The sequence below is a fragment of the Ylistrum balloti genome, unplaced genomic scaffold (genome assembly GCF_031769215.1).
Source record: "Ylistrum balloti isolate Yb309-2 unplaced genomic scaffold, AGI_CSIRO_Ybal_v1 Utg370180, whole genome shotgun sequence".
Classification (NCBI taxonomy): Eukaryota; Metazoa; Mollusca; class Bivalvia; order Pectinida; family Pectinidae; genus Ylistrum; species Ylistrum balloti.
In genome coordinates this window covers 366,464-388,907 of record NW_026782166.1, presented here as the reverse complement: position 1 = coordinate 388,907, position 22,444 = coordinate 366,464, and the positions used below count along the sequence as shown (strand labels likewise).

Here is a 22,444-nt window from a genome sequence, read left to right as displayed (position 1 = left end):
TACTGGGCTTATTTGATAACATATTACATTGAACTGGTATAAGTGTGTTGACATATACTTGTGATGGAACTTAAAAAAATATGAAATAACAGTTTATTTATTGTTGATACATAATAATACATAAGCAAAATTTCTCTTGTACATATATTTCCAGGAAGAAAAATATTGTTAAATCATATTTCATACACAAGTTCTTGTACCCCACGATTACTGACCTCAAAAAATTTGTGATTTATTCTACAAAGCTGAAAATAACTTACTTGAGACTTAAAGATCTGTACAGATACAAAATCGCAACAAGTTGGAATGAGAATGGGTGAGTCTCCAGCGGGAGAGATGATCGGCATGCTGTGTCATAAAAATCTTGTTTTTAAGTAGTAGTTCATCTTAAGGTACTGCTTTTTGATGGAGGGGAGACCTGAAGCACAACCCTTACACAATCTCCAAGGAATGTGAAAAATATATCACAAGTTCAACATGAAACACAAGATTGCTTACAGAATTTAAAGTGATCCATAGTTGATTATTTTAATCAGGTATTCCTGACTAAAACTTGGGATAATTTTAAATAGTTTTGATTAACTTCAATGACATGATCCATCAAAAAACATCCATTTACACATAGTATAACATAATTATGTAGATCTTGTGACCTAAAATTATCCCCCCCAAAAAATAAATAAATAAAAACTTGATTTCATTAAAGTCTAGATAATTTGATATTTTCTACTAAATATTTTATTTAGTACAGAATTTATGTTCTACTTATAGAAGTACACGTACAGTACTCAAGTAAAAAAAAATCCCTTCTTTATCAGTTGGAATAAATTATTCATATCAAATCTAGATCAAGTTGTTTTAAAAAAACATCCAAAATTTCTAACATCAATTAAAATGTTTTTAACAGTTTGATCTTCTCACTACAATCAACTTTCTTTATTTGGCACATTCTCATTCATGCAAATACTGAAAAATTGAGCCGGCAAAAAAAAAAAAAAAAAAAACGGAATATTTCAATATATGGCTTTAATATTACAACCATCACATAACAATAGATATTATGCATGAGTGATCTGATTACCACAGATATAGTAAATAAACAACCCAATAAATAAATAAACAATATGGCTTGTTTAGAAATAGGTAGGTTCGATTAAAACCATATCATGGTGAATGTAGAGCGGGTTTTAATCAGATTGTATCGACTAAGGATCAAAATTACAGAAACAGTACTGTTGTGTCAATATTACCTTCAACTATTAATGTATCATATGATTGCTATTTACCTAATATATGTCCATTTTGTGCTTGTCAGGATTTGATAATGATAATCCCAGAAAATGATAAAAAATTAGTTTCCGGTTCACTTATGAATTACGAAATCATAAAAAATATGTCTGTTTAGCTTTGACAACGACTCTCTCAAAGCAAAAATTCTTCACTCGTTTCATAAAAAACATACAAAATGGAAACTCGCGAAGCATCCCATATTAGAAAGCCATTATTGATGACATCATGTTGTTATACCATGAAGGCAACCATGAAATCCTAGTGAGGTAGCAAAACAAATTGTTAAGCGTCTAAAAATTTGTTATGAAAGCACTAATGCTTTTCTAACCAGAAGTATTTCCAGTTTTATCATTTCTCTGTATATTAAATCCCATCTAAATTGTGTATATTTATTTAATCTTGAGATAAAAATATTCTACAATTATACCTTAATTCAGATGTATATCAAATTTGTAGAAGTATTACATTTTCTAATTCAACAAGTTCACAAAAATTGCTGGCAGTGTGTTGTTTTATAACTGAAATAAAATAAAAAAGGAAAAATTAGAAGAATTGATTTGTCTAATATGGACCAAATGAATTACAAATGGCCAACTCTATCTATAAAGGAAAAGAAAACCCTTTTGTGTCCAATACATCATATCACTTTCATAATGCTATAGACCATATATATTCACCCCAGTCACTTCTCACACTGAAAAACAAATACACAGATTGAGTGTACTTTAACTACAATGTAGATAAAAGTGATTTGATCCCTCCAACATATGTAGCACTTGAAAATAAATGTATATATATCAGGCAGCTTTTAACAAAAGAGACTGCACATGTAAATATACTGTTAACAAACGATAAACAATTCACACGTATTCTTACAAAGAAATACTCACAAAACAAATTAATCGTAAATCATTTCATATTTAACTGATACACTTGTTTTCACTAGTTGCACACAAAGTAAGCAAATTGTACTTTCAAAAAAAAATGAAAACAAAAATTATGATTTAAAACCTTGAGTGTTGAGAACAGGGTCATTATTAAGTTTGGCTGAGGAGGATTTAAGTAGGAATTACCTCCCTTGAAAAGACGTATCATACAAACAGCTAGTAGATACAGATATATATACAAACACACATGTGACCTCCTTTTTATATAACATGGTTCCTATAACTAATCAAAATCAAAGTTTTGAACAGTTTGTGTGATTTGGAATTGCAAATGAATAGATAGTATATATATTTGATGGGTGGAGGGGGAGTGGTCTGGCTCAAGAAGCTGTAGAAATATCAACAATGTCAGATAAATATCAATTTGCTTCTGGATGTAGTATAACACAACACATACCTGTATCCCTATTCATTTGTATAGTCATTCTATCTTTTACATTATCCATGGTACAAAATATCAAGAAAATCCAAAAATTTCAATAACATTAGATATCCAGTGATTTTCACCTACATTTTGATAGATTTTTCAGCCAATACTTCCAATATTTTCATGCTAGAGGATGACAGCAAAGATACAAAAAATATTGTAACATCACTTATTTTCCAATTCAAAGACGTACAAAAGAAAAAAAATACATAAATACGTAAAGGATGTGGTCAATCATGACAAACTTAGGATCTTCAGTTTAATATCTATATTACTTATGTTTACTGATTTCACCCGAACATTTGAGCTTCTTCCTTTAAGTTTCTACTATTCTTCAATCACCCTGTATACCTTCTATACCTGGAGGTATCCAAGCGAGGGATTACCGAACCTACAATACCTTCACAAGAAAAATGATGTTCGCTCTACACCTCTAATTACGTTAATAATTTCAAATTAAGCAGCTGTGAAACTGTGACCAGCCAGGCTGTTATCCATCTCATCTGGCATATTTTTAATTGATATTTTTTATCAAGATATTTAAATAAAAATCAATTCATTGGAAAAATACTAGCAGTGATTTTAGTATTGATCTTTCGTAATACAACATTTAGAGAAATTATATGAAGAATGATTTTTCAAACCGAGGTGCTCGCTCACTAGGCCTAAATTCTTATTGAATATTCATGAATATTCATTAGTTTAAAGACATTTTGTAGCTTTTTTTTATTCTTGGCACTTAAGTTTTGAATTATATATTACATGAAATTCAGAAACTATAGATAAGGCAAATTGAGACAAACTCAAACAGATTAGCTGTATGTAATATACGTATTGTAAATAAAAACTTTGGGGTGGAAATTGCTTAATAAAAGAATGCTTTGACCTGGATATTTGAGTTCATGCTATAAGGAAATTTAAAGTTTACAATATACTATAATGATAGAATATATATACAAATCAGCTGAAAAGCTGAAAGTTTTCATTTCTCATCATCGTTGAAGTGCAAAAAAAAAAAAAAAAAATCAATAACATAGTTAGATTTGGTCTTTATAAATAGTGAAAGGTACCTGTTAAGAAATGACGATATTGTGTTATGACAAATAAAACAACTTAAATATCTAAAGATTTCTAATGAAACAAAGAGATAAATTTGTTCTACATGAGATTATATACATTCAATCACACTTTCAACACCTGTTTAGTCTTCATTACAACAGGCAGAAGCTCTTCAATCATCAGTTACACAATTAGTAAACAAACAAGCTCACTTTCTCATCATCACATTTGATTTAGCCACAGGGATTTACTCCCCGAGTCTTTCATTCAAATCCTGCCTTGGTAACAGATGAGTTCAAAGGTCATTGACATGTGCCTTGGGTGTTGTTCATCCTGTGTTCTTTCGATAGAATGGTTCTCTGGGATTGATAGATCACATGACACACATAACCTGCAGATTCAAGTGTTGCACATAAGTGTCCACATAACTTGAATGAAAATACACTTTGACTTTTCACCTATGACCTTTGCATTTTTAGGTCATGCTTTTTAGTTAAACCCACTTCTTGGTCAAATTCAACACATCTATGACAAATCTATCACTTCAACCATTCTATATACATATATATTTAGCTTCACAGTGTCTTTTAAATAACTTTCATGGTCACCTTGAAAGGTCAAAGGGTCACACTTTGTAACCTCAATTTCATGGTCACAATCATAAGTCAAAAGGTCACAATCAGAGGTTAAAGGGTCATATATATTATGAACCCTGATTCAAAATTTTACATCTCTCTTTTCACAGATTGATGCAAAAAATAAAGGCTAGGCTGAATGGCATGCTCTTGATCTTGAAGGTCAAAGTTCAGACTCTGTGCCCCTGTGGTCCTGGCAGGTTGACTCTCATGTTTAGATGATCCTCCCTTTGTCCCATACCTAGGTCACCGGATGTACAGTCTTCCTTGTAACCCTGAAGTACAGAAATAACTTCATATACAATTACCTAACATAAAGATAATCTTCATTCCATGGCCAAACTTTTCAACAAAGGAATACTTTATTGATTAAAAAGAATTATCTCTTATCTAATTTTCAAATATGTATGTATATTTACTGGTATCTATACATATTTTTGTAAACAAGAATTTTACTTAAAGAAAAAGTTCAACGTTTACAAGTTTTTGATACATTTCAGATACCCCAGTCAGAGATACCCATTATGAAAGATTGTAGTAAATATATGAAAAACAGGAAAACATATATTTATTCAAGAAAAGACTGAATTAAAATGCAGTTGACTAAAAGAATTCTAGACTATCGTGTTAAATGACAGTTTCCTTGACAATACTACATTTTGTGACGGTTAAATTTTCATGGTTTAATGAAAAGCTTGAAGCAAACTAGATACATCTTTCACACAAATCACAAAAGTGATTAAATGGTGTTCTCTATGAATTTGAAATTTTCTGGATTTTTCATTTATGTATCTATTTATCTTTAATGTTGCTAAATCCTTTTAAAAAAAAACTGAAAGTAAAACCCATAGACAATGACAACCATAAATGTAGTTTTGATATCTTTCCTGCAGAAAGCTTACAGCACCTACACAGAATTAGGCTACATTTATTAAATATGCAACACTGATAACTTTAAGATCTGTTTTTCAGAATGAAAAATAAACGCAAGAAACTGGATTTACAAAAATCCATAAACTTTGAAGGCTAATGTCTCAATACTTAGTACTCTTAGTCACAGGCTGGAATTTAAAATAAACATTAATTTGTGTTCGGAAAACAAATTTATAAAATGGAAAAAAAAAAAAAAAAAAAAAAAACTATAACTCAAATATCAAAAGATTTTAAAAGCTAGAAAATATAAAAAATATAATAAACAGCAGTTTTTGTAACCATGGGAACAAACTTTGAAACATGATGTCATTGGCTTAAAGACAAATATATGATACTGGTAACAGCATTAGTAGTAGCGGGAACAAATATTAACTGAGTAAAATTGTTTGGAATACTTAAGCAGAATGGGTAAAAATACTCTTCATTTCAACATTACCATAAAATTTCAGACCAATGGACAAGGGATGGAATTTCAGAAGTATTTTTCACAATAGCTGCCATTTTGGATTTCGGATTGACCCAAAAGTAACATTTGGTTAGATCCATCTCAGGATCATTTCAGGCAAGTTTCAGCTCTATTCCACTGGTGGAACTGGAGAGGAAGTTTAAAATATGTGGTATTGTTCAAGGAAACCATGATTATTAAAATTTGTTACAAAATTGCTTCCATGGCTGCAAAAGTGTATTTGACGAGGTAGAAAAAAAGAAACATTTTATTGACTTCTCTTCCCAGACATTCCTACCAATTTTCAGCTCAATGGCAACAGAAGGGCTTATGAAGAAGTTTAAAATGTCGTTTTCATGAAGGTGGCCATGACCATAATATATTTAGGACTGACAAATAATAACAATGTTTCGTCAAGGCCATCTCAGGATCATTTCAGGCAAGTTTAAGCTCAGTCGCACAGAACAGGAGAAGAAGTTTAAAATACTATAGGCCATCCAGACCCTATGGATGGATGACCTAATATGTTTATGCATGATGCACACCAACAGACGAAACACCATAGCTAAAATAATACCCATGATGCACCACATCAGCGGTTAGATATCAGATTTGCAAGTCTGGGATAAGTCTGGACAAAGATTTCTATGAATCACCTTGTAATGAGCCCATGTCTGGTAATAAGCCCACGTCTGATAATAAGCCCACCTATAAATAAACTGCTATTAATTAGAATCACTAACAAAAAGACATTGTCCTGTAATAAGTCCACCCCAAACTTTGATTCAAATTTAGGTGTAGCCTGTTAGGGCTTATTGCCAGTTAGTGCATAATTATTTCTAAAACTGCTAAAATCAGGCAAATGTTCTCTTCTTCTAGTTTTTATCATGGTGATCTGTTTATTAGACATAACCCTAACTCTATCCACAGTAAGCATGAAAATCCATGTTAGTAATTGACAGTATAGGTTATTAATATCAATGCCTCTGTGTACTGTGTTTTGTCACTCAATAAGCCCAGGAGGTCAAACTATTTGTAAGGGCTACCAGCAGTGGGCTTATTACATGGATCAAAGAAATAGCATTGGTTCATAATTTTACTTATCAATATTTCACTGGTTTTCCGTAACGTAAGCGGGCTTATTACAGGCAGGTAAACACAGAAACCAACAAACATGAAGAATGGAAAAAGGAAGAAAAGGAAATATTTGATTAACTAAATCACAAACAAAACAAGAGGCCCACAGGACCTGTACTTCTCACCTGGCTTTTTTGACTGAAATTGCTTCCTCTATACTAAAGGAAAAGTAATTCTATTTATTTATTATTTCTATTTCCCCATTAGGCACCACCCTTCTGCCCCTTCAGAGTCAGCCAAACCATTTATTCAATATTCTCCTTCACCTAAACATATTTCTGATGAAATTGAGACTCCTATGAAAGAAGAAGAACAATTTACTATATTTCTCCTATTGGGCTCTGCCCTACCTGCCCCTGGGGGCTGAGATCCACCATTTATACAAAATTTATTTGCTTTCATTCTCGGATGCTTCAGACCAAATTGGGACCAAATCAATAGATTTCTACAGAGGATGAAGGATTTTAAAAACATTTGCTCTATATCACCTATTAGGTCCTGTCCCTCTGGTCCAAATGGGGGTGTGGGGTGTCAGACCCACTGTTCATAAAAAAAAAAAAAAAAAAAAATTCAATCTCTTTCTCAAATTTTGGTCAAAATTTGTTCAGTGGTTCATGATTAGTAGCGTTTTGTGAAAAAGTTAATGACAGACGATGGACACCATGTTATGCCATAAACTCACGTCGCCCTTAAGGTCAGGTGAGCAAACGAACAAGCACTAACAGAAACAAACTAAAAGCAACCAATACATGTTACTGGTCAGTTTTAATAACCAAACAAATCAACCAATCACCAACAAACAAAACAGAAGTCACTGGCTAATCGGGTTGAATGTGAAGTCCCAGCCACCTTTTTTTTACCTCCTGTCTTGTGTGAGGGCGTACGTACTATCTCAGCCCTCAGTTTCAATAGCAACGTGTAATTCCAGACTCTACAGATACAACAGTGTAAAACTTAAGTCAGTTATAAGTATGGCTATATGTAAATGTCACTGTGAGTAATTCTTAACATTATTAACAAAATTACATGTCTCTTTCTAGTCTGCTTTCCTAAATTCCTATCTACAAAATCTATTAACGTTATATACACTGGCATTTCACTTGACAATTTAATCCTACAATAAGGAGCCAGTAGATGATTCTTGACTAATTGCATGGAATATCATTGCTTTGCTACACTTCTATAAAATCATGGGTGGGCTTATTACCTGGCACTGGTAAAATTGATATGGAAAGTCATTTCCAGCTATGTTCCTGATAAATTTTTCATTCAGTACTAGATCTGTGTGGGTACATACATCTAGCGGTATATTCTGACATAGTAACACAGCTGTTTGCATGCCCAGTCTTAGACTTTGTGTAGGTTTAGGAAACTCAAATTCCAAAGTGAACTGCTTTATATATTTGGTAAGTACTTAAATAGAAATTAAAACCAAATTCCAGTCTGTAAATATTGATTGCATCCAAAATAAAAATTAATGTATAAGTTAAACAAGGATGAGGGTCTTAGAATAAAGGCACTCAACTGAATAAAAAAGACTTCTTTTAAATTCTGAAAAGTAATTTCTCTTAATACATCGTTTATTACCTTTCTCATAATTATGATTTTGTTCATTTCAAAAAAAGTTTCTATCTGTCAGTATTTTTAGCCTCTGCAGACTGTTTCACAAGACATACACTGCAGTTAAAATTAGATTCAACCGAAAATTATACTATTACCTGATAAGTTCTGAATGTATTTTATATCATCTCTCTAATATTAATAGGCAAAATGTATTAATCAATTTTATTAGGTTTACCAATCTTAAGCACAGAGATGTAATTAACAAGCACACAGTTATATAAGATTTCATTTTGATAAAATTATATCAAAAAAGAAATGAAATTGGAAATCAACCATGAGAACACAAAAATCACAATCATAGAACTGTCACATAGTCACAAATTTTGTTTGATACCAGAACAAGGGACACTGTCATTGAGAACATGATACTAATAGTGACAATGGTGATAATATCTCAATAAGAGATAAGTTAAAACTTCCTGTAACATCAAATGGTAAAATTAACTAATAATGTAAAATTATCTGTGATTTGAAACAAAAATTATTTAATAAAACAATTTCCGAGTCTCATTTTTAATGGGCAGATTAATGAATTAAGAGTTTCCATTTGCTTAAAGGATTTGATGATTTAGAAAGATTTTCATATTAACATATCGACCGCTGACTGTATACAGGGAAACTTTAGCCCATTTTGTCTCTATATCAAATGAATATGAAAATAAAATTTTTGCATCAAAATTAAAGCTGAAATATAAGGCTTTATGTCTTTTAGAATGACTTGATGAACAGTGCTATGCCAGAGAATTAAAGTCCCAGAGAAAACTTCACACATGATACAGTAGCCAGCCAACTAAAATGAAGTAATGTTTTGTGCCATGTTATTGGATGGTAACACAAAATTACAGTTTCAATTATGACTGTTGTTTGATGTTGAGGATAAAGATGAAAATCTTATGACATCTGATATGTAATGTTAAAATCAAAGTCATTCCATTAACTGTGGTTAGTTATAGAAGCCTTCTTAAGCAGCAGATGTCAATCACAGAAAGCTGACACAAGTCAATATATTCTTGCAAGCAGGGCTAAGGTATACACAGACAATCCAAGTCAATAGGTGACCTTTCAACCCAGAAATCTCAACATCTGTCCATAAAATTCAATTAGCTTAGAACAAATACAATAGGACTGTCTGTAGAACTTACATATTAGGACTAGCTGTTGGGTATACATACTAGGACTGACTGTAGGGCATACACAATAGGACTGACTATTGGACATACACAATAGGACTGTCTGTAAGGCATACACAATATGACTGACTGTAGGAGATGCACAATAGGACTGTCTGCAGGGCATGTACAGTAGGACTGTCTGTAGGATGTACATACTAGGACTGTCTGTAAGGCATACACAGTAGGACTGACTGTAGGGCATACACAATAGGACTGACTGTAGGACATACACAATAGGACTGACTGTAGGACATGTACAGTAGGACTGTCTGTAGGATGTACATACTAGGACTGACTGTAGGACATGCACAGTAGGACTGTCTGTAGGGCATACACAATAGGACTGACTGTAGGACATACACAATAGGACTGACTGTAGGACATACACAATAGGTCTGACTGTAAGACATACACAATAGGTCTGTCTGAAGGATATAAACAGTCGGACTGGCTGTAGGATGTACATACTAGGACTGATTGTGGGATGTACACACTAGGACTGATTGTGGAAGTTTAGGGTATATAGTTCACGAGGACTCAGACTGTTGGACATACACACTAGGACTGGCTGTAGGACATACACACTAGGACTGGCTGTAGGACATACATACTAGGACTGGCTGTAGGACATACACAACTAGGACTGCCTATGTGAGGTACCTACACTACACAAACTTACACTTGAAAGGTGTCTATCACAGGTGAAAAGGATTCTAATGTCGGAGGTCATGAGGTCAGGGGGTCAAGGGAGGGTCATCTAGGGAGACTTGGGGTTGGGAATGAACCCATACATCCACCTCAAATAAAAGAAAAATAAAATCTTCAAATATCAAGCAGAATCAAACAAAATATATGGTTAATACAGAAAATGGCAGTCAGGCATATAAACAATCATCAGTTAGTATGGATACCTGTGTCAGTGTGGGCCAACAGGTAAACAATGATAGAGAAGTGTGATGACTGGTATTGTGACTAGGGGACAAAGGTTTCGTGATTGGTCCACACTGACAGGAGCATAAAGTGTGGTGACTGGTATTGTGACTAGGGGACAAAGGTTTTGTGATTGGTCCATAGTGACTGGTACAATGTGACTAGGGGACAAAAGTTTTGTGACTGGTTCATAGTGACTAGTGTATGTAGAGTTGTGACTTGGTACAATGTGACAAGGGGACAAGGTTTTGTGACTAGTGACAGGATGATGCTGTCCACCGAAGACTGGTAAGCAGTGTCACACCCTTCTGCTGTACAAACTGTAAATTAGTTATGTGCTGCGATTGTAATATTTTGTCACTGTTATTGACAAGGTTTACACAGTGACTCTGTAATACACAGTATAATGTTAATGTCACATATTTAGTGACTAGATGGGGGAGCGTGACTGTGACTAGAATTGGTGACAAATTTTCTGTGTGTGAGTGTAATGTGACTGTGATTGTGACTTGATTAGACTGTGACAAGACTAAATCCCATAGCGAGCCTGTGTTACCTTATGACACATACCTGTGACGTGGGTTCTGTGCTCGTATATGGTTGACTTTGTGAAACCGTACTAATTGTATCTTCGCCAATGGAGAGTTCTCGGTGGTCTATAATCATATCTATGTCGGAGTCGGTGTCCTTCGTGGGGTCACTCTGAATCCGAAAACAGAAAACTTATGAGTAATGTGAATAATGGAGAATACTATATCAGAAACTGCACAGACTTTCATCAATGTGTTTACTGTCCTTTTTACATTTTAGGAGTAAAATTTGGAAAAGCTTTAATTGATTCTCGACAAAATTCTAATCTAGCAGTATAAGTCAGGATTTGGACAATGTTTAATTAGTTCTCATCAAAATTTTAAGTCAATGTTAGATCAAACTTTAGTTTTGATAAAAAATTAGACACTATTTGATAAAATTTTCAGGAAAATATCTAAATAAACTTAATGACTGATGTAACACAATAACGTTACAGGGTGTTGAATGGATAGCACCGACTAAGTAAGATACAGAGAATCAGTAAGACTAGACACTTAGAAAATCAGCTGTACCCCCTGTAGCTGTTCGTCAGTGGTCAGTAGACGTGCCAACGGCATACAACAGGCTGGTGACGTCTCCATCAGTGTTGGGCGACAGTGAGTCAGAAACGGCTTCATAAATCTGTAAATCATATCATAGTTATCAATTCCTATAGCAACCATTTGTTCATTTGTTGGGATTATAGCTCTGTAAACAGCCAGGGTCATATATATATACAAAAGCATGCCATTCAGAGCAGTGAAGTTAAACTGTCAGGCTTAAGGATGAAACCAGATTAGCACAGACCAGTACAATTTGTATTAACATGTGTAATTTGTGGTCTTACAATTGTGGTATATTGTTAGAATATACTTTGTGACTTGTAGTATAATATCGGAATCATAAACCTTTTATATGACTAACACTGGCTACTGCTCTGTCTAATAACCACACAGGGTGTAAGCTACAATATACCACTCAGACAGAATGTAACCCTGGTAAATACTAGCTACAATATACCACTCAGAGAGAATGTAACCCTGGTAAATACTTGCCACAATATACCACTCAGAGAGAATGTAACCCTGGTAAATACTAGCCACAATATACCACTCAGAGAGAATGTAACCCTGGTAAATACTAGCTACAATATACCACTCAGAGAGAATGTAACCCTGGTAAATACCAGCCACAATATACCACTCAGAGAGAATGTAACCCTGGTAAATACTAGCTACAATATACCACTCAGAGAGAAAGTAACCCTGGTAAATACTAGCCACAATATACCACTCAGAGAGAATGTAACCCTGGTAAATACTAGCCACAATATATCACTCAGCTAGAGAGAATGTAACCCTGGTAAATACTAGCCACAATATACCACTCAGAGAGAATGTAACCCTGGTAAATACCAGCCACAATATACCACTCAGAGAGAATGTAACCCTGGTAAATACTAGCTACAATATACCACTCAGAGAGAAAGTAACCCTGGTAAATACTAGCCACAATATACCACTCAGCTAGAGAGAATGTAACCCTGGTAAATACTAGCCACAATATACCACTCAGCTAGAGAGAATGTAACCCTGGTAAATACTAGCCACAATATACCACTCAGCTAGAGAGAATGTAACCCTGGTAAATACTAGCCACAATATACCACTCAGAGAGAATGTAACCCTGGTAAATACTAGCCACAATATACCACTCAGAGAGAGAATGTAACCCTGGTAAATACTAGCTACAATATACCACTCAGAGAGAATGTAACCCTGGTAAATACTAGCTACAATATACCACTCAGAGAGAATGTAACCCTGGTAAATACTAGCTACAATATACCACTCAGAGAGAATGTAACCCTGGTAAATACTAGCTACAATATACCACTCAGAGAGAATGTAACCCTGGTAAATACTAGCCACAATATACCACTCAGAGAGAATGTAACCCTGGTAAATACTAGCCACAATATACCACTCAGAGAGAATGTAACCCTGGTAAATACTAGCTACAATATACCACTCAGAGAGAATGTAACCCTGGTAAATACTAGCTACAATATACCACTCAGAGAGAATGTAACTACAATATACCACTCAGAGAGAATGTAACCCTGGTAAATACTAGCTACAATATACCACTCAGAGAGAATGTAACCCTGGTAAATACCAGCCACAATATACCACTCAGAGAGAATGTAACCCTGGTAAATACTAGCCACAATATACCACTCAGAGAGAATGTAACCCTGGTAAATACTAGCTACAATATACCACTCAGAGAGAATGTAACCCTGGTAAATACTAGCTACAATATACCACTCAGATAGAGATGATGTAACCCTGGTAAATACTAGCCACAATATACCACTCATAGAGAATGTAACCCTGGTAAATACTAGCTACAATATACCACTCAGAGAGAATGTAACCCTGGTAAATACTAGCTACAATATACCACTCAGAGAGAATGTAACCCTGGTAAATACTAGCCACAATATACCACTCAGAGAGAATGTAACCCTGGTAAATACTAGCCACAATATACCACTCAGAGAGAAAGTAACCCTGGTAAATACTAGCCACAATATACCACTCAGAGAGAAAGTAACCCTGGTAAATACTAGCCACAATATACCACTCAGAGAGAAAGTAACCCTGGTAAATACTAGCCACAATATACCACTCAGCTAGAGAGAATGTAACCCTGGTAAATACCAGCCACAATATACCACTCAGAGAGAATGTAACCCTGGTAAATACCAGCTACAATATACCACTCAGAGATAATGTAACCCTGGTAAATACCAGCCACAATATACCACTCAGAGAGAATGTAACCCTGGTAAATACCAGCCACAATATACCACTCAGAGAGAATGTAACCCTGGTAAATACTAGCCACAATATACCACTCAGATAGAGAGAATGTAACCCTGGTAAATGCTAGCCACAATATAACACTCAGCTAGGGAATACACAACCCTGATTAATAAACCCTGGTAAATGCTAGCCAAAATATACCACTCAGCTAGATACAATACAACCCTGGTAAATGCTAGCCACAATATACCACTCAATTAGATAGAACACAACCCTTGTAGATACCAGCTACAATATATACATTAGTCTTATATTTTGCCAAAAAATGAAATAAAAAATAAAAAAAAAAAATCAACACACATGAAAACAATTATTTTCTATTTTGTAAAATAATTCAATTTTGCTAACCACTGTAGACCTGCCCAACCATTCATCCAAATTTGTACCAATCAAGGGCAGACAATCCATGACAAGAAACTTACCTGACATCAAAGCTATGCCACTGAGCCACCAACCAAGCTTTAGCATCACGTGGCTTCCTCAACTGACTGATCTCCACGGTGGATCCTCCCTAATCAACAAAAAAAGGTATTACTAAATTCATATTTAGCAATAAGCCTATGTTCAGTAATAAGCCCATCCACATCTATCATGTTACAAATACTAGGTACTGTAACAGCAGGATTTGTAATTAAAATATTCTGAGTCCGTCACCTAGCAAATATGAAGAAACCAGAACTGATCCGCTGATCCCAATCTAAATATATCCTGATATATATAAATAAATCTGTTGATATTAATTATCTACCTTTTTGTTAGTGCATCACAATTATATACATATCCAAACTGTTCTCAGATCTTGTCAGAGTAAGGAAATATACATCAGGTGGACAAAATTGTCATGAACAATATTCCTTCTATTTACATGAGGGGCAAAGCCCACTGTACATCTCTAAACCTGTCTTAATGTCAGGGACAAAGTCCATTGTAGATCTCTAAACCTGTCTTAAAGTCAGAAACAAAGCCAACTGTAGATCTCTAAACCTGTCTTAAAGTCAGACACAAAGCCCTTTGTACATCTCTAAACCTGTCTTAATGTCAGGGACAAAGCCCTTTGTAGATCTCTAAACCTGTCTTAAAGTCAGACACAAAGCCCACTGTAGATCTCTAAACTTGTCTTAAAGTCAGGGACAAAGCCCATTGTAGATCCCTAAACCTGTCTTAATGTCAGGGACAAAGCCCACTGTACATCTCTAAACCTGTCTTAAAGTCAGGGACAAAGCCCACTGTAGATCTCTCAACCTGTCTTAAAGTCAGGGACAAAGCCCACTGTACATCTCTAAACCTGTCTTAATGTCAGGGACAAAGCCCTTTGTAGATCTCTAAACCTGTCTGAAAGTCAGACACAAAGCCCACTGTAGATCTCTAAACTTGTCTTAAAGTCAGGGACAAAGCCCATTGTAGATCTCTAAACCTGTCTTAATGTCAGGGACAAAGCCCACTGTAGATCTCTAAACCTGTCTTAAAGTCAGGGACAAAGCCCACTGTAGATCTCTAAACCTGTCTTAAAGTCAGGGACAAAGCCCACTGTAGATCTCTCAACCTGTCTTAAAGTCAGGGACAAAGCCCACTGTACATCTCTAAACCTGTCTTAATGTCAGGGACAAAGCCCTTTGTAGATCTCTAAACCTGTCTTAAAGTCAGACACAAAGCCCACTGTAGATCTCTAAACTTGTCTTAAAGTCAGGGACAAAGCCCATTGTAGATCTCTAAACCTGTCTTAATGTCAGGGACAAAGCCCACTGTAGATCTCTAAACCTGTCTTAAAGTCAGGGACAAAGCCCACTGTAGATCTATAAACCTGTCTTAAAGTCAGAGACAAAGCCCATTGTAGATCTCTAAACCTGTCTTATAGATCCATTTTTCATCCTTTGTGAGGCACAAAATGTTTGAAGCATCACAAGTCATAAAGATTAATTGGTTCAACTGTCTACGTATTTGGAACAGAAAGTTAACATTTTCTCTAAACAGTCTGAGAGAATTATCCTACAAATGAGAAGAGGGCAGGGATAACAGCAGCTGGTTACAAAATACTTTTACACAATATTTAAAGTTCATTATTAACACTAATATCAAGTTCACATTAATAAGAAGGAAGTTGAAATCATCACAGATTAGATTAAATGATATACACATACAAAGATGTCAAGTCTATAGAAAATGTATGATTGATATACAGAATATACAGGACGAACTTCCAGTAATAAATTCAAATCAGTTGTTATGTCATGTATTAGTAACTATGGCGCATTCAGCTTAGTAATGTTAGTCATCAGTCCAAAGGCAAGTTAAAAGTGATCAAAAAGTAAAGTGGTTTCAATATCAGATATCGCAGGCGACGAAAAGTATTTCAAAGTAAAGTGGTTTCGACATGAGATGACACAGAAGACAAAATTTTTTGAAAAGTAAAGTGGTTTTGACATAAAATATACCAGAAGACATCATCTATTTAAAAATAAAGTGGTTTCGATATGAGATATTGCAGGAAATAAAAATTTATTTAAAACTAAAGTGGTTTGGACATAAGATGACACAAAAGACAAAATTTATTTAAAAATAAAGTGGTTTTGACATGAGATATCACAGGAAATAAGAATTTATTTAAAACCGAAAGTTTCAAAATGAAATGACATAGAAAAAAAATTATTTTAAAGACAACTCTGTTTTCCACAAACACAATGTAGGAAGACATATGTTATTTGTTTAAAAAAAAATGATAGAAACATTTAAACCAAATACACTACATAATTTTGACTTACAAGGACAATATTAAACTTAATTATTGATCCCGACTGAATGAAAAGATCATTACCAGAGATCATGGACAGTTAGCAAGTATTATCTTCGTGCATGAGATACTAAATGATGAGGAAAATTAAACAGAAAACAAATTTTGCTTCGGCTGCTGAAATGCAGAAAGGCCATAACAGTTGATTTCAGGCTGTTCAATAAATAAATAAATAAATAAATGAATAAATAAAAATGTTAGTATCAAGAAATCAAGGACATTTGAGAACTGTTTTATCAAAGATAAATGTTTACTTTTATAACAAAAATCAACACCTACAATACTGTGGTGAATACAGAGGATGTTTAAACAACAGCATCACAGTGGTTACTATAGACACTGATTTTTTTTACAGATCATCAGATGCAGCATTGAATCAGGTCCCCAACTTGAAAAAGCACAGGTAAGTCATCTCAGTAGAGGACAGATTAATTAATTAATCAATTAATTACCAATTAATTAAAATAATGTAATGAATTTGTAATCAGTGTAAGATTATAGCACAGTTTTGTTGTTAATACTATTAAATGAAATGGTGTTAGTAATTATAAAATATTGTCAGGTAAATAAATTTATGTTTAAAACAAAAAATTATTTATTGTCTTAACAAACACATCAGAATGAAAATTCAAATAAACCTCTAGATTTATCTGAATATAACTCTAAAGAGGTAAGATTTTTCTAATGTTTCAGTTCATGCTATACACTTTATTCACATTTAAATACAAACTTTGTTGCTTAAAGATAATTAAATATGGTCATATAAACAAAATTAATTAAATATCGTATTTTCCAGTTTATAAACCACAACGTTATATAATCCACAGGGCCAATTTTTAGCATTTTAGAAATTTAATCCACATATAAGCCCTACCTGAATATAAGCCTCACCCTTTTTTTACGACATGGTGACAACTATTTTTGACATTTGATAAACCAGAAACAGATAATAAGGGGCAGTTTATCAAGATCATCAGTGAAACATTTAATAAACTTTGCAAATGAATTATACATAAACAATCCTCTTCTTTATTTATGTATTTTAAAAAAAAATGTAAATAGCAATTATCAAACTTGTTTGGCGTGGGTGCCTTCACAGATTGTCTACACACAGATATAGGGCTTGTTAGAAATTAATGAAGGCCCTTGCATGCTGACCAAATTCTTATAATCCCAAATTATTTCTTCTTGTAAGTTACACAACGCCATTCACAACATAAACAGGCATGGTGGTCATTCTAGAATTTGACCTATAACCCGATGACCTATCAATCCCAGGATGCAAAATACAATTGTAAACTTCCGCTATGACTTCAATGTAACTGCAAAAGTGCAGAAGACATTATTGTGATTCATATTAAAAGGTATGATCAATTAAGTCCATGAGAATATTAATTTTATTTCAATCTTCAAATCCTCCTGTATATGATTGCAAATGAGAGTTCTAGACGATCTGTATCAGTCAAAAGCACATGAGTGGCAGGTACTCATAAAAAAACCGTCTCATACTGGTGTACAGCTAAGCTTCCTTATTTTTGTTTATAGTTCTTGAGTTTTCGGTGTAGCTTCAGAGACAGCTGTCAAAGTGGATACATAAAACAATAGCTTCAATTGTGGCTGAAATTATACGTAAATAATACATGAATTTATATTTTAAAATCTATCTTTACCATAATGCTTTTCTAAACTTTATATATGATAATCAGGATGAATAATGGAATAATAGAATAATGATAAAATGGTGGTCATCGAGATCAAGACTGAAAACTGTAGACCTTTATTCTTTTTTTTTTGAAGGTTCAATGTCAAAATGAGAAATGGACGTGGTGTTGACCTTACTTTAAAACACAAAACACTGTTAGACAATGATAAACAAAAATTAGCTACCATGATGTTTACGTGGAAACATTCTCCAAGCTGTGCTACAGAAGCTTTGTCAGACAAGGGACGGTCATACAAACACCTCGCTTTTATTTGAAACATTGGTTAGAAATTAAGTAATAGTTGAGGTACACACTTTCTGTAACCTTCACTTCAAAACAATATAGGTGACATGCTAAAAAAATAAGTTACTTAAGCAGGTTAAAAAAAAAAAACAAACAAATTTAAAAGGAATGGTATATGACAAGCCAAGTTTCAATAAAATGTTAGTTAGCCTATCAGAAAACATATGGTTTCAGATAATCTCATCTTCACATTTACATGTAAATGTTCCCAAAGTTATGGTTAAAAATAAAGGAAAGTTATCGAAATGAAAATCAACATGTAAAAAAGCAAAAAAAAAAAAAAGAAAAACAAACTTTTAAAATATTAACAAAATATCTAGAGTTATTAAGGAGTACATATATTTGTACTAGTCATAGATTTTAGACATCGGCAGTTAAATTGATGTTTCATTTCAAGCTATGTATGTTTTTGTTTGTTATTATTCTAAGTCAAATGGCATTATTTCGTTTGAACCTCAATTTAACATTTTATCTGGAGTTGAATTACATGTATTTGGAAAAGTTCAACAATATTAAGATGAGTAAAACATTCTCTGAAGTAAATGCTAATTCTTTATTACCAGTATATATTAGAAAAAATAACTATATAATATTTGGCTACTTTACTCCTTAAAACTAATATACCTTGATGGGAATATGGATAATATGCATGTTGATTGTCCACATCATTCTCGTTTTCCAACGGAAAAAAAAATTCACACTTTGTGAAACCCACCCTACAACAAAACTAATTGACAACTTCCCCACACAACACTGAAGATTATAAAATGGCTTGCACAATTGCTGCAATTTTAATTCTATAGTTTTTCAAAATTCGTAAGAACATTATCATGATTTAAAAAAAACTAAAGGAAAATAAGAAAATAATTTTTTTTACCTGAAATTCAGTCTAAAGTTTTGGTATATCAGAAATTGTGTTAAGTTCAATTGTGTCTCGTTGTGAAGTCCAATTCTATTATTAAGACAAAAAGATAATATAGGTCACTGTGACCTTTGTTTATTGTTGAGGAAATGTACATTTTACCCAAGTCAAAACCTAAAAATCTTTTTAAAAATCTCATTGACCTACATTTGATTCCTAAAAATAGAATGTTTCTAAATGTAAACTTTGACCCAATTATGTGCAAAAGCATGTTTCTGTGACCTATTTTATATTTGGTATGATTCCAAGTGGAATGTTTGATTCAAGTAGAAATTTTTAAAGAGAAAGTTCTTTGTCAGAGCTGTTGATGATTTAAGTTTGTTGACTGTATCTCAGTGTCAGCTCTACAAAGATTTACGGAAATTTAGGGTCAGATGGAAAAATTAAGATAAAGGTTTGAACGAGTCCTCTGCTATTCAACAGTGCCATACATAATACAAACAGGGATACAGCAACAAGCGTGTACATGGAAAATGCTTGCTCATGCAAGGCTACAATCCATGGTACCTACAGGTGTGAAGAAACATTCTCAATTTACAGGTAGAACTTTACTTGAATTAAGGTTACAATCTCTGGCAAAACGTTAAAGAATTAAGGCACAGCAAATTAGGTTATTTTCAACAAAACGCTTCAGCCTAGTACATGGGTAATATAAATTTCTATCCCCTGGAGGAAGAAAAAGTCCACAATCCCTCCAAAAGACAACAGCTTTTTTTTTCTAAAATTTCTCAAAAATAGAATATGTGATTTTTTTTTCTAAAATTTTTTATTTTTTTTTGGAATAAAGAAATGAGCACACTTAATCATGAAACAAAGAGAAAGATAAGAACTTTTTTCTCAATTACTTAAAAAAACTGAATATTTTTAAGATACATAATTCTGTATGTTTAATGGAATAAAAGTTGAAATTTATCTAAAGCTAAACATTTCTCTTTTTTCCTTATTGAAATGTTCAATGCAGCCAAACAAAACTATGATAATTATTCTTAGATGTTTTGAATGGATTTTAAAACATTAAAAAATTATTCAAAACATTACCCTAAGAAAGAAATGTTTCTAACCTTTTATCTATGGTTTAAATAATTTTGTTCAGAACAGCTTGCCTTATTCTTGAGAAACAACAAAAAAGGTGTTGAAGGAGAGCACCGAGACAGTAAAATACACTCTACCTCCAGTAACGGGGATTCTGGCTGTTCTGGCATGCTACTTTCATCTAAGTATTCCTGAGCCTGTTGAGAAATTAAAACAAAGTACATGACTTCACAGTCCATCATTTAGAACATTGAGCCATTCACCATTATATGTAAATGCAAATGATATTGCAATTGGAAAATACTGTGGTTTAGCTTCGCTGATAACTGTGGTAGGTTTTACCACTCCATTCCCATAACTGATGTAGATCTACCACTCCGTTCCCATAACAACTGTAGGTTTCACCACTCCATTTCCATAACTGATGAAGGTTTCACCACTCCATTCCCATAACTGATGTAGGTTTCACCACTCCATTCCTATAACTACTGTAGGTCTACAACTCCATTCCCATAACTGATGTAGATCTACAACTCCATTCCCATAACTGATGTAGGTTTCACCACTCCATTCCCATAACCGATGTAGGTTTCACCACTCCACTCCTATAACTGGTGTAGGTCTACCACTCCATTCCCATAACTACTGTAGGTTTCACCACTCCATTCCCATAACTGCTGTAGATCTACAACTCCATTCCCCTAACTGATGTAGGTTTCACCACTACATTCCCATAACCGATGTAGGTCTACCACTCCATTCCCATAACTGATGTAGGTTTCACTACTCCATTCCCATAACTGATTTAGGTCTACCACTCCATTCTCATAACTGATGTAGGTTTCACCACTCCATTCCCATAACTGATGTAGGTTTCACTACTCCATTCCTATAACTGATGTAGGTTTCACCACTCCATTCCCATAACTGATGTAGGTCTACCACTCCATTCCCATAACTGATGTAGGTTTCACCACTCCATTCCCATAACTGCTGTAGATCTACAACTCCATTCCCCTAACTGATGTAGGTTTCACCACTCCATTCCCATAACCGATGTAGGTCTACCACTCCATTCCCATAACTGATGTAGGTTTCACTACTCCATTCCCATAACTGATTTAGGTCTACCACTCCATTCTCATAACTGATGTAGGTTTCACCACTCCATTCCCATAACTGATGAAGGTTTCACTACTCCATTCCTATAACTGATGTAGGTTTCACCACTCCATTCTCATAACTGATGTAGGTTTCACCACTCCATTCCCATAACTGCTTTAGGTCTACCACTCCATTCCCATAACTGATGTAGGTTTCACCACTCCATTCCCATAACTGATGTAGGTTTCACCACTCCATTCCCATAACTGATGTAGGTTTTACCACTCCATTCCTATAACTGATGTAGGTTTCACCACTCCATTCCCATAACTGATGTAGGTCTACCACTCCATTCCCATAACTGATGTAGGTTTCACCACTCCATTCCCATAACTAATGTAGGTTTCACCACTCCATTCCCATAACTGATGTAGGTTTCACAAATCCATTCCCATAACTGATGTAGGTTTCACAACTCCATTCCCATAACTGATGTAGGTTTCACAACTCCATTCCCATAACTAATGTAGGTT

At 34.0% G+C, this 22,444-nt stretch overlaps 1 protein-coding gene across 1 annotated transcript in view; it reads right to left on the bottom strand.

Moving 5' to 3' along the window:
* Window positions 1-3,715: 3,715 nt before the first annotated feature.
* LOC132551145 (sodium/hydrogen exchanger 7-like) overlaps window positions 3,716-22,444 on the bottom strand; it is a 37,782-nt gene continuing 19,053 nt past the window's right edge. The window contains 5 exon segments of the mRNA XM_060215257.1: window positions 3,716-4,633; window positions 11,169-11,300; window positions 11,702-11,810; window positions 14,482-14,570; window positions 20,945-21,004. Of these exon segments, the coding sequence (XP_060071240.1) occupies window positions 4,529-4,633; window positions 11,169-11,300; window positions 11,702-11,810; window positions 14,482-14,570; window positions 20,945-21,004 (495 nt within the window). The 3' untranslated portion in view covers window positions 3,716-4,528.